The sequence below is a fragment of the Sorex araneus genome, chromosome 2 (genome assembly GCF_027595985.1).
Source record: "Sorex araneus isolate mSorAra2 chromosome 2, mSorAra2.pri, whole genome shotgun sequence".
Classification (NCBI taxonomy): domain Eukaryota; kingdom Metazoa; phylum Chordata; class Mammalia; order Eulipotyphla; family Soricidae; genus Sorex; species Sorex araneus.
In genome coordinates this window covers 226,931,858-226,944,709 of record NC_073303.1, presented here as the reverse complement: position 1 = coordinate 226,944,709, position 12,852 = coordinate 226,931,858, and the positions used below count along the sequence as shown (strand labels likewise).

Here is a 12,852-nt window from a genome sequence, read left to right as displayed (position 1 = left end):
GCAAAACAGAGGGGGAAGAAATGCAAACTTGAGTTCCATGAATGTTTTCACATTAGAACATTTTGGGATGACATTTGGGCAGGATTAAATCTGGATGGTTAGAATCAGATTTTTTAAATCTAAAAATTGAGCTGAATTACTTCCTAGGTCTTTACCATTTACTTCATCCTGCCTCTTGCCTATAATAAGCACAGAATTTTATAATGAACAGTGTTTCAGTACTTTTCCATTTAGTTTTACTTAAGTATTTACTTTCTTTAAGTAGCTCTTTTTTTTTTTTTTTTTTGCTTTTTGGGTCACACCCAGCAATGCACAGGGGTCACTCCTGGCTCATGCACTCAGGAATCACCCCTGGCTGTGCTCAGGGGACCATATGGGATGCTGGGATTTGAACCCGGGTCAGCCGCGTGCAAGGCAAACGCCCTACCCGCTGTGCTATCGCTCCAGCCCCTCTTTAAGTAGCTCTTAAAAGTACTGATTAAAAAAAAATTTTTTTTTTCTGGGGGCTGGAGTAATAGTATAGTGGGTCAGGCATTTGCCTTGCAGAAGGTCAACCCAGGTTCAATCCCAGCTTCCCGAAACAGAAACAAACAATTTTTTTTTTCTGTCTTCAGATCTTTAAATCTTTTTTCTGAAATCTTTAAAATCATGTATTGGTTTTGTTTTGGGGGTCATACCCGGCTGTGTTCAGGGCTTACTCCTGGTTCTGTACTCAGGGATTACTCCTGGAGGGCTCAAACCCCGGCTGGCTGCATACAAGACAAGCACTCTACCCACTGAGCTATCTCTTCAGTGCCTCAAAAATAATTTTTTAATGAGAAGAAAGTATTCTACCTGGGTTATGAGATTTCATACTATGTTATTCAAACAGGTTGTCTTTAGCCTTCATAAGTGAAGCACATATCCAGTGTCCTAAGAATAGAGTAATTCTAGAGGAAAACTGCTTGAGTTTAAAGAAGTGTGCAGAGACCAGAGCAATTTCTCAGTGGACTGAGTATATACTTTGCATGCAGAAGGCCAAGTTCAAACCCTGGCACTGCATGGCTTTTCAGCAGTGCTGGGAGTTGACCTTGGGCACTACTGAGTGTGGACCAAAACCAAAAAATCAATAAAGAATCATGCAGGGGCTGGAGCAATAGCACAGCGGGTAGGGCGTTTGCCTTGCACATGGTTGACCCAGGTTCAATTCCCAGCATCCCATATGGTCCCCTGAGCACCGCCAGGAGTAATTCCTGAGTGCATGAGCCAGGAGTAACCCCTGTGCATCACCAGGTGTGACCCAAAAAGAAAAAAAAAGAAGAATTAAGTGACTTTAAATGCATAGATGTCCTCTGAATGTAAACTATCACATCTTCTAAATAACATGCTTTTTCTTTCCCTTTCTCTTTCTTTTCCTTCTTTAATTTTTTAGTTTAGTTTTTTTTTCCTTTTTTGCTTTTTGGGCCACCCCCGGCATTGCACAGGGGTTACTCCTATCTCTGCACTCAGGAATTACTTCTGGCAGTGCTCAGGGGACCATACGGGATGCTGGGAATCGAACCCAGGTCAGTTGTGTGCAAGGCAAATACCCTACCTGCTGTGCTATCGCTCCAGCCCCATAATGTTTTAGGTTATTTTTAAAGGATTTCTTACCCAATAGGGCAAGGAGCAGGAAGAGGGAAGAATAAGAATAGGTTTTCTCCCACCTCTCAAAATAGCTTTTAGCACCATTTCAGCAGCTATATGTTAAGTTCATTCATAATAACCCTTAAAACTGTTAACTGTCCAAAAGTAATTCTATTTCTTTAACAACTGTGACTATATTCATGTCCCACATAGTTAATTTTTATTCTTTTATTCTGTTGTCACTGGAATCCAATGGTAATGAAATGTTTTATCATGGTGTCACACTTTTGCTTTTTAGTTAATCTCAGGATACCTAAAACTGGACCTTTGAGTAGTCCTTTAGAAAAGCTTAGAAAGAAATATTCTTCTCAGGCTGGAGCAATAGCACAGTGGGTAGGGCATTTGCCTTGCATGCAGCCGACCCGGGTTCGATTCCCAGCATTTCATATGGTCCCCTAAGCACCGCTAGGAATAATTCCTGAGTGCAGAGCCAGAAGTAGCCCCTGTGCATCATCAGGTATGACCCAAAAAGAGAAAAAAAATTCTAATTTTTAGTCTTGCAGAGTGGAGCGATAGTACAGTGTGTTGAGTATTTCCCTTGTGTGTGGCTGACCCAGGTTCGATCCTTAGCATGCCATATGGTCCCCCAAGCACCGCCACGAGTCATTTCAGAGTGCAGAGCCAGGAGTAAACCAGTGAGCATTGTTGGGTGTGGCCCAAAAGGGAAAAAAAAACACTGATTTTTATTATTTAGTGAGAAATAGTTGCTGCCCCTCTAAAAGTGATTAATTTATATCAGATTATTTCTAGAGATATTCAGATTACTACAGAAAGACCTTCAAATATTATCTAAACTGGAATGAGCATCTGGTGGTGCTCTTTTTTTATGAGGAGCAGGAGCACCTTTTTTTTTTTTGCTTTTTGGGTCACACTCAGCAATGGACAAGGGTTACTCCTGGCTCTGCACTCAGGAATTACTCCTGACGGTGCTGGGTGACCATATGGGATGCTGGGAATCGAACTCGGGTCGGCCGCGTGCAAGGCAAACGCCCTACCCGCTGTGCTATTGCTCCAGCCCATGGAGCAGGAGCAGCTTTTGTCAGTTGAAGCCCCTCACAGGGGAGGGGCTCTCTGGCAGGGTGGTGCATTTAATTCGGAAGTGGCTATTATCTCGGGAAGTGTGCTGATGAACTGATTGTCCTTGAACTGCGGTGAGTTTTTTTCCCTAACAGTTTTCTTTTCCTTTTTTCAGGAAAGTTGTGGAGCAGAAGTTTAAAGTTGGCCTACACACTGCTTAACAAACTGGGGACCAAAAATGAACCTGTATTGAAACCTGGAGACAGGGTAATTTGGTTTTTTGTTTGAGAGAGGCAATGTATATTTTGTATGTCTAGTATACAACAGCTCCATTGATAAAACTCATACTTAGAAAATGAAATGGTTTGGTTCTAGCCCAATTTTAGATAATAATTTTTGCATTCAATGATTGTGAAGATATTGCATTCATTGATTGCATGTCACTTTTTGAGGCTGCTAAATCTATGAACTCTTAGAGGTACTAGCTTGAAGAAGAGTAATAATCTCTTTTTAGAATAAGTGTTTCAATATTTGGCAGCTATGAAGCTTATTCTGATTTTTATTTTTTAAATGACATACAGGGATAGACAGATAGTAGAGGGGTTAAAGCAGTTGCCATGATCCTGCTGACCCTGGTTTGAATTCTTGGTACTACGTAGGAGTCAACTCCTGTCGTGTGACTTCAGAAGAATTGAACTATACTCCGAGCACAGAGCCAGGAATAGTTCCTGTGGGGCTGGAGCAATAGCACAGCGGGTAGGGCATTTGCCTTGCACACGGCCGACCCGGGTTCTAATCCCAGCATCCCATATGGTCCCCTGAGCACCGCCAGGGGTAAGTCCTGAGTGAAGAGCCAGGAGTAATCCCTGTGCATCGCTGGGTGTGACCCAAAAAACAAACAAAAAAAAAAAGGAATAGTTCCTGAGCACTTCCCAGGAGCTATTAATTAATAATAACTATTAATTAATTAGTGAGGTCTGCCCCATTAATTAATTTTGAAATGTCAGATAGGTGAGCCAGAGAAATAGCATAGTGGGTATTTACCTTGCCTGTGTGGCCAACTCAGGTTTGATCCCCAGCTTTCATTATGGCCCCCTGAGCTTGCCAAGAGTGATTCCTCAGCACAGAGCCAGTAGTAACCCTAGAGCACCACTGGGTGTGGCCCCAAAACATAAATAAATAAAAATAAATAATAAAATATCAGATGGGTCTAGAGTGTAGCTCAGTAGTAGAGCACTTGGTTGCTTATGTGCGAACCTGGGTTTGAAGCTAATATAAAAAAAATAAGATGAACTAAATGAAATTATTTTTATAAAGTTGTTCACAGTAATTTATTTTCATTCAACATTCCAACAGCAATCCTATCACCATTACATTTTCCCACCACCACCCAAGCCTGCCCCAGAGGCAGATTCTAAATAATTTATTTTGTATTGTTTGTTATGAATAATCCACTAAAAATGATCCAAAAAGTTTTCTTTAGAAGAAGGTATGTGACCTTTATTGCAAACCACAACACCTAATCAGAGAGAGAGAACAAAAGGGAATACCCTGCCATAGTGGCAGTGTGGGGTGGGGGGAGACGGGACTGGGGAGGGGGGGAGGGATGTTGGATTTACTGGTGGGGGAGAATGGGCACTGGTTAAGGGATGGGTTATCAAACTTTGTAAGGGAGAAACATGAGCACAAAAATGTATAAATCTGTAACTGTACCCTCACGTTGATTCACTAATTAAAAATAAACTATTAATTTTTTAAAAAAAGATAAAAAAAAAGAAGGTATGTGAAGGTTGCTGTATCTCATGCTGAAGACATTAAACCCTTGTAGAAGGGGCTGGAGCGATAGCACAGTGGGTAGGGCGTTTGCCTTGCACGCAGCCGACCCGGGTTCAATTCCCAGCATCCCATATGGTCCCCACAGCACCGCTAGTAATTCCTGAGTGCAGAGCCAGGAGCAACCCCTGTGCATTGCCGGGTGTAACCCAAAAAACAAAATAATAATAATAATAATAATAATAATAATAATAATAATAATAATAATAAACCCTTGTATAAGAGGTTACTCACATGTTGTTACAGGTTGAGCCTTGTGTGCTAATATATATATGTATGTGTGTGTGTGTATATATATATATATATATATATTTTTTTTTTAATCGAGATTGGTTGCCTTCTATTTTACACCCCATCAGATGTGGTGTGCTACTCTTGATACATCAGTGGAGTAGAGTATGAGATGTCACATGGTCGCATACTCTAGGAATTCTAAAATTTTAAATAGGGTGATATAGCTGAAGTTCAGTTTTTAACTGGATGGTGACTTTGGGGTCTGGAGGCATCTCTGGAGCATGTGGCTCTCTTCCAGGATTTGTAAGTCTCTAGATCATGGCTGCTAATGAGCATATGTGGCACCAGAGGTAGTTTGTGGATGTGACTTCCAAGCTTCCTGAAGAACAGGGAGATGGGGGAAGGTTGCCCATTGCCAACTCTGTGAGAGCCTGGAGATTTCAGTCACAAAACCTGCATACTTCAGTCAGCAGATTCATTCTCATGTTTGATAAATGAAATAATTAAGAAGCCCAGTAGGCACCGAGGACAGAATGTATGCCTTGAATGCCCAGGGCATGGTTTGATCCCTAATATCCCAAAACAAAGCAGTCAAACAGCACAGCACAAAACACCACAAAAGAAACAAAATACCCTGTAAAACTTTTCTAGCAGTTTTCTTTGATTGTTGTATAGAAATGACACTTCTAAGAAGAATCATTGTTATTATTACTTAGATTTATATCAAAAGTGATACTGTTTTTTGTAGTTTCCATTTTAATTCATTTGGTGGCAGGGGGAGGGTGTTGGTTTATACCTGGTGGTTTTTAGGACTTACTCTGACGTTTTGTTTGCTTGCTTGGTTTTTATTTTGGTTTTGGGTCAGACCCAGCAGTGCTCAGAATTGACTCCTGACTCTTTGCTCAGGGATGCATTCCTGGTGGGATTCCCTGATATTACATATGGAATACTGGGGACAAAACCTGAGTCAGCCATGTGCAAGCCAAATGCTCTACCCTTGCACTATCACTCCAACCAGGACTTGCTCCTGATTCTGTGCTCATGGATCACACCTGGTAGGGCTCTGGGCATATGTGGTGCCAGGGATCAAAAAAGGTGTCGGGCATAGGCAAGGCAAATCTCTTGTTCCCTAAACTGTCTCCAGTCCCTATTTTTTTAGTTTTTTAAAAATGTTTTTCTATACTGACTTCCTAAATATGCTACATTTCACCACTGAACATTGCTTTTCATTCAGAAATAGTAGAATGAAGTGCAAAATCCACAACATATTTCTTTTAGTAAGCTCATATTGCATAATCTAAACCAGACCCCCATTTTGTGGGTTTTAGGTCACATCCAGCAGCCTCAGAAACTAGTCCCAGCTCAGTGCTTCATGAGCTAGGATGCCCAAGGGACCGTATGGTGCTAAGGATTGAACCCAGGCCTCCTGCATACATACATATGCTTAGCCCCTTAAGTTATCTCTACAGCCCTACACAGTATTTTTGTGTGTTAGTGCTAGGGATTGAACCCAGGTCTTCTATGTACAAGTCAAGTGCTCTGCCACTGAGTCATATCTCTGCTCTGCCACTGAATCGTATCTCTGGCCCTTACAATAGCTCATTGTGGGCATTGAGCACTGAGTACTACAGGGTGTGGCCGAAAAAAAACCAAAAATAAACAGCATTGTGTAAAAGGATGTGTTTAAGATGGTTTCTGATATTTGAGTGTTTCCTAATCCTCGTTGAACCCTAAGGGGTGGTTTATGTCTCCTAGCAACATGGACACTTGTGTGCAGGAAGAAAACAGGCAGTTTAAGTGTCTCATGGAATAAGTTTTTTGTTTTTGTTTTTAGAACTCCAGGAGGTTCAGAATTGAATTTATCTTGGAAGTGAGCTAAGAGAATTTGCAAGCAAAAGGGGGAAAAAATAAGTAGTGACATAGTGACATTTCAGATGTTAATTTGTGAAATGCCAAGCCAAATAATAATAAATTCCATAGTGATAGGATCTTCTATGTTTTTATATTTCTTGAGTAAGTTAGGGAGTCAGCAGTTCCTGTGATGCTTTATTAATGAGATAACAGTTTGAACATATTATAGAGATTTCTCTTTGTATTTTGTAATTAATTTTAAATTCAGAATGACTCCTATTATTGCTTGTACTTATTAACAAATGTCTTCATAAAGAACTTGCATTATTGGGTGAGTAAGGAGTAAGGCAATAAATGTGATAAATAGTAAGAAATCCCAAGGTGGTATTAGGTCAATCAGAGATTCTAGGGTTTCTCTGAATGTAAGCTTACTGAATATGCTGGTCTCTCTAGAGAGATCCATCCCATATTTTGCTTTAGCCCTGTACCTTAAGTTTTGCAGATAATTAACTTTCCATGTTAGGTAAGTAATTTACTCCAAGGATACCAGTAGAATTAAGTGAGAAATTCTCCTCGATTTTAGATCCTAAAATGTGTCCAGTATAATCCAAGAGTGACTTTTTGTGCATCTTTCTCAGTGACTTAATTTCCAAAAGTTTCCATTACTAAGTGTGTGTTGAAATTGGTGATTTTTTCTTACTGAATGTCATTATACATTTTAGGTAGCCCTGGTTTACCCCAACAATGATCCAGTCATGTTCATGGTGGCTTTTTATGGATGTCTCCTGGCAGAAGTGATTCCAGTGCCCATTGAGGTACCGCTTACCAGAAAGGTAACATTGCTAAATTTTAGAGGCATGGGTTCACCCATCAATTGATTTTTGTCACAATATTAAAGAAAGATGATTTTCTTAAATACTCAACTCTACTTTTAAAAACATTAAAGTTGAAGCTAGAGAGATAGTTCAACATGGTTAGATCTTGTTTTGCATGCGGGAGGCCTGGGTTCAGTCTCTGGAACCACCTGGCCCCCTGAGGTTCCCGAAGAGCAGCGCCCAAGCACTGAACTGGGAATAAGCCTGTCTCATTGCCGGCTATGACCTCCCAGAGAAAAGCCAAAAACATGAAAGTTGTAGATGAATTATTAATGAATTGATACGTTTCATTCAAAGAACATTTCCAACTAAGATAGAATTTTTATAGTATTATATATCACTTAAAAATCTTGGGAGCTTAATCTTTCAACAGTTACCATTTGTAATGAATATCTGTTTTGCTTCAGAAACTGTAAATAACCAAAGTGTATAAGAAGTGAGACCTTTCTTTTAAAGAGAAATCCTTTAACTGTACCATATAATTTCTATTAAATTATATAGGTACTAGGATTTCTATTAAATCAAATAGTGATACAGTGCTGGTACCTGGGAGCATATGGTTTTATTTTGACAACATATCTGTCCTACAGAATGAAGCATATATACCAGATTCCCAAGTTTTAACCAAATGATTTCTGTGTGAGCTATTTAAATATTATTTTCTCATGCATGTATAACAAGAGCTGATGATACAAACAGATACAGTAGAGACTGTAGATTTATAAAGAAAAAAATATTTTTTTCTGAGTGACATGAAAGATAATTTGGTAGCAGTCCTGAAACTCTAATCTGTGGAATATAGTATCTCTGGTAGACTTGTCAGAAAATTTTCTTAAATTGACTGATTAATGTCACTGTTGGATGACAAGTAATACAAGTGATACAAGTGACTTTGTGTGTTTTCATGATGATCCTTTCAAAATGGAATTTTAATGGGACTATTATATTATCACATTTAGAAATATTATCTCTTTTGTTGTTGCTGTTGTAAGACTTAAATCTGCCTTCTTCAAAATAAAGTGATATAGACGGGGACAGTGAAATAGTACAGCTGGTAAGGGTCTTGCCTTTATCCCCGTCATTGCATATGTGGCACCACCAGGAGTGATCCTGAGGGGTGAGAGCAATAATGTAGCAGATAGGGCATTTGTCTTGCACATGGCCAACCTGGGTTCGTTCCCTGGCATCCCATATATGGAATCAGAGCCCACTAGAAATAATTTGAAAGCGCAGAGCCAGGATTAACCCCTGAACTGTGCTAGGTGTGGTCCCAAAACAAAGCAAAACCAATAAAACAGAAGTGATCCTTGAGTGCAGAGCAAGGAGCATGCCCTGAGGACCACCATATGTAGCCCCAAAATTAAAAAATAAAATAAAAATTAAAAGTAATACACATACTATGAATTTGGGTATAACCATCCATTCACTTCATTGTGTATTTGGATATTTAATATTCATTTATAGTATCCACTTTATTCTAACCTAAATTACTCTGCTTACAATTTAACCATGTTCACATATATTACATTCTCCTGAAGGAGAATTCAAAGGCCATTGCTGACCTTTGAATAAAATCATTACATTTGCCTGATAGAATTAATCATTAGCAGTATTAGATTAGGAATTAAATTTCTACTCAAGAAATAATTGTGGGATGTTTACATCCATTGTAGTCTGCTTACAAAATAATCCTACAGTTTGAAAGAACTTATTGTCACTGGATTTTGACTGTTGCCAGTTATCAATGGGATTCCACAAATGTTATCGCACAAGTGCCAGAGCATTGCTAAGGGTTAGATATGGGGCCCAGGTATGCTCTGTTTGCTGATTATCTTTTCTCCACAGGATGCTGGAGGGCAGCAGATTGGCTTCTTGTTAGGAAGTTGTGGTATTGCTTTAGCTCTTACAAGTGAAATTTGTCTGAAGGGGCTGCCAAAAACCCAGAATGGAGAAATTGTACAATTTAAAGGTTAGTAAGTTGTACCTGAAGTTAAATGTTAGTCCTGAGGGACTGGGAAAAAATACAGCAGTTAGGGCACATGCCTGGTATGCATCTGATGCATTATCCGACACCATGTAGACCCCCAACTGGAGCCCAGAGCAGCGCTGTCTGTGGCCTTCACAATACAGGCCCCAGGCAGCTGCAATTCCTCAGGTCTTTGCACTGAACTGAAGGCCCAGATAACCAAGAATCACTGGTGGGATACCCAGATCTAGGCACTGCTTGGGAACCACCCACAAAAGGTTCAAGCTGAGGCTGGGGAGATAGCTCAAAGGGCTGGTGCACATGCATTGTCCACAAGAGGTTGGGGTTTGATCCTGAGCACCACTGGGTCTGGCACCGCCCCCTCCCCCCCAACATATACACACTTTTAAAAAAGAAAAAAGCTGAGGGTTTTCATAGAGTGGCTAAGAACTTTGCATATCTTATTTTAGTCCATTAATCTTACAAAGTAAGTGCCATTGTTTCCGTTCAGTGGGCAAAGAAACAAACATGGAAAGGTTAAGTAATTTCTCCTAAATCATAGCAAGTAAATGGCAGAGCAGAGTTTTCAACCCAAATCTATATCATTTCATGGCCTATATCCTTAACCTTTATGCTGATAGTTGGAAAAAGCTTCCATTCTGTTCACTAAAGTTAAATGCTTTGTGTAGAAACAGGATAAACCACTAACTTAAGTGACTTCTGCTGCCAAGTGGACTTCCCACTTGCTGAGATATCATGGCCTAACAAGTTTTGATTTTTCAATGAAAGTTAAAAGAATTAAGTATGAGTCCTCGAGAGAAAATACAGCAAGTAGGGTGCTTGCCTTGCATTCAGCCAGACCTCCTGGCTATGTCCCCAGCACTCCATCTGGTTTCCGAGGCTGCCGGGACTGGTGCAGAGACAGGAGTATATCCTGAGTATTGTCAGGATTTGTTTGTGGCCCCAAAACAAAATTAAGGATTTTGCTGATTTAATAAAAGGAACTTGATATGTTCTCTTGATATTAAAAAAAAAAAAAGTTGAATGAGAAATCCTTTCCTTGTGCCTTAGATAATTCAGTTTTTATTTTGGGTTTCATTTAGGTTGGCCTCGGCTCAAATGGGTTGTGACAGATTCCAAATACCTTTCAAAGCCACCTAAAGACTGGCAACCCCACATCTCGCCTGCTGGAATGGAGCCAGCATACATTGAGGTAAGTCCTGAGTCTAAAACATGTATTTTGGCTCTCCTTTTGGGATTTGTTGCTACCTTAGAAAATACATTTATTTTGCAAAACTTGAAACTGTTTTGTTTTAAGTTAAATATTCTGCTTTGCTAGATTTCTACCCTTAAGCATTAAAGATATCATATAATGAATTTTCTGTTATAATTATTTTTAACAGTATCAGGAGAAAAAATAGGATGCATGTAGGAAAGTAAAAAAGACTTACAGAAGTACGAAGGCTTAAGAAATGATTCACTGGTAGAGGAGCTGAAGAGAAAGTATACAGGCTAGGGATTATGCTTTGCATGTGACTGATGCTAACTTGATTCCTGGCACCATGTGATCTCCCAACAATTTCTGGGTACAGCCCTTTACCCTTGGTCCCTTGTGTTAAACACAGGCCCCCTTGACCAAGAATCACTAGACTATTCCTGGGCCTCCTAAACACCACTTGGATTACCCTCCTTCCTCCACCCCTCCAAATATATTTACAGGCAGAGATATCTCTCAGCTCTTAGGGTTGGGGGATATGGAATGGAAGCAAGAAAATGGTGAAATGAGGTAAAATAGCATTGTTTAAAAAAAATTCAGCAGATGAAAAGTAAAAAGCAAGAACCAACATAATGTTAATGCCTTAATGTAATTGAGGAATTAAATCCTCTTGCTCAGTAGGTACCAGACTCAGTGCTTTAAACATGTTTTCACACTCTGTTCTCACAATAACATTCTGAGGTGTGAGTTGTTAATAAATTAGTTTGTCATTGAGGAGACTGAGATATCAAAAAACTTGAGTAACTGACCTAAAGCCTCAAGATTCAAGAATGGTGGAACTGAAGCTCACATTTCTTTTACTCTAAATGCTGCTGAAAGCGTATTTGTACTTGCTCACCGAATTAATAAACATACAATACTTAAAAATAAATAGATTTGGACCCTCTGGTAGTAGGTTTAGAGAGCTTTCAAATAACTGGCCATAAAAGGAAAGTTTGTGGGCAGTAGCTTTGAAAAATTATGTGGTAATGTTGGGTACCAGGCGGACTATTTTTCAAAGATGGAAGTGCTCTGAGTATGCCCGAATAATAGGCAAGCAAATAGGCTTCCAAACTTAGCAGTCAACTCTGAATTCCTGCCATGTACGAGACAGATGGCTCAGCCTCCATCTCTTGAAAACCACTCACTGGCTTCTTGGACCTTCACTCTCAGGCCTTCTGTCTCACTGACTACTCTTTTCACCCTTCTTTGTTGGTTTTGCCTTAAAGGTAAAGAGCTCTTCAGTGTATGGCTTCTACTTCACTCGGCCTCATGTACAACCTCTGTGTTTTTAGGCTCCTACTGATCTGAATTAACTTACTTTTCTCACTTGCATTTCTTCCTTATTATCTCAGGACTAGTGGATCCAGAGTGTCCTGTGAGTATTAGGGAACAATTAAAGGTTTTTGAGCAGAAGAGTGATAAGAATATCTGTGTTTAAAAAAATTGGCCTGGTATAGCTAGAGCTATAGTTCAGTGGGTAGGGCGTTTGCTGGGTTTGATCCCCAGCATCCCATAAGGTCCCCTGAGCACTGCCAGGAGTGTTTCCTGAGTGCAGAGCCAGGAGCAACTCCTGTGCATCACTGGGTGTGACTCAAAAAGAAAAAAAAAAAGAAGGGAAATAGACCAGTTGTTAGGGCTATCTGGGTGAACTGCAACTCAGAGCAGTAGCCATAGAAACAAGTGAATGGACCTGAGATGGTAGTTAGGAAACCAGAATAGATGGATTTAATGATGACTCCAGAAAGGGAGGAAACAAGAAAAACTCAGGCTTTGGACTCAGAGAGCTTGGATAGATGGCAAGATTCTTCGCTGAATTACAAAATGCAGCAAGAGGATTTTTGTGCATGAGGTTGCAGATATTGTATACACTGAGTTTTACATTCAGGGGTCCTTCAGGGGACCCACTCACTGAATCTGGATCTCTGGAGAGAGGTCTCTATTGGAGATAGATTTGAAGATCATCTAGGCATAGTTCCCTGATGGGATAAAGTGAAAGGAGAAGAATTAAGAACAAAATTTTCAGGCCCTGTCAACTTTTAAAGAATGGGGGAAGAAAAGAGAGTGAAAAAGGAAAAGCAAGAGGGAGTGCATATGCATGAGAGAGGTATCACAAAATCTAGGGAAGGACAAAGTTGATAGAAGTATGTAATATG

At 40.0% G+C, this 12,852-nt stretch overlaps 1 protein-coding gene across 2 annotated transcripts in view; it reads left to right on the top strand.

Moving 5' to 3' along the window:
• Window positions 1-12,852, top strand: part of DIP2B (disco interacting protein 2 homolog B) — a 248,270-nt gene that overhangs the window by 179,839 nt on the left and 55,579 nt on the right. For both annotated transcript variants that reach the window (XM_055128597.1, XM_055128596.1), the window contains 4 exons: window positions 2,858-2,949; window positions 7,323-7,433; window positions 9,321-9,444; window positions 10,545-10,654. In XM_055128597.1, coding sequence (XP_054984572.1) covers window positions 2,858-2,949; window positions 7,323-7,433; window positions 9,321-9,444; window positions 10,545-10,654 — 437 coding nt within the window. The remainder of the gene's footprint in view (window positions 1-2,857; window positions 2,950-7,322; window positions 7,434-9,320; window positions 9,445-10,544; window positions 10,655-12,852) is intronic.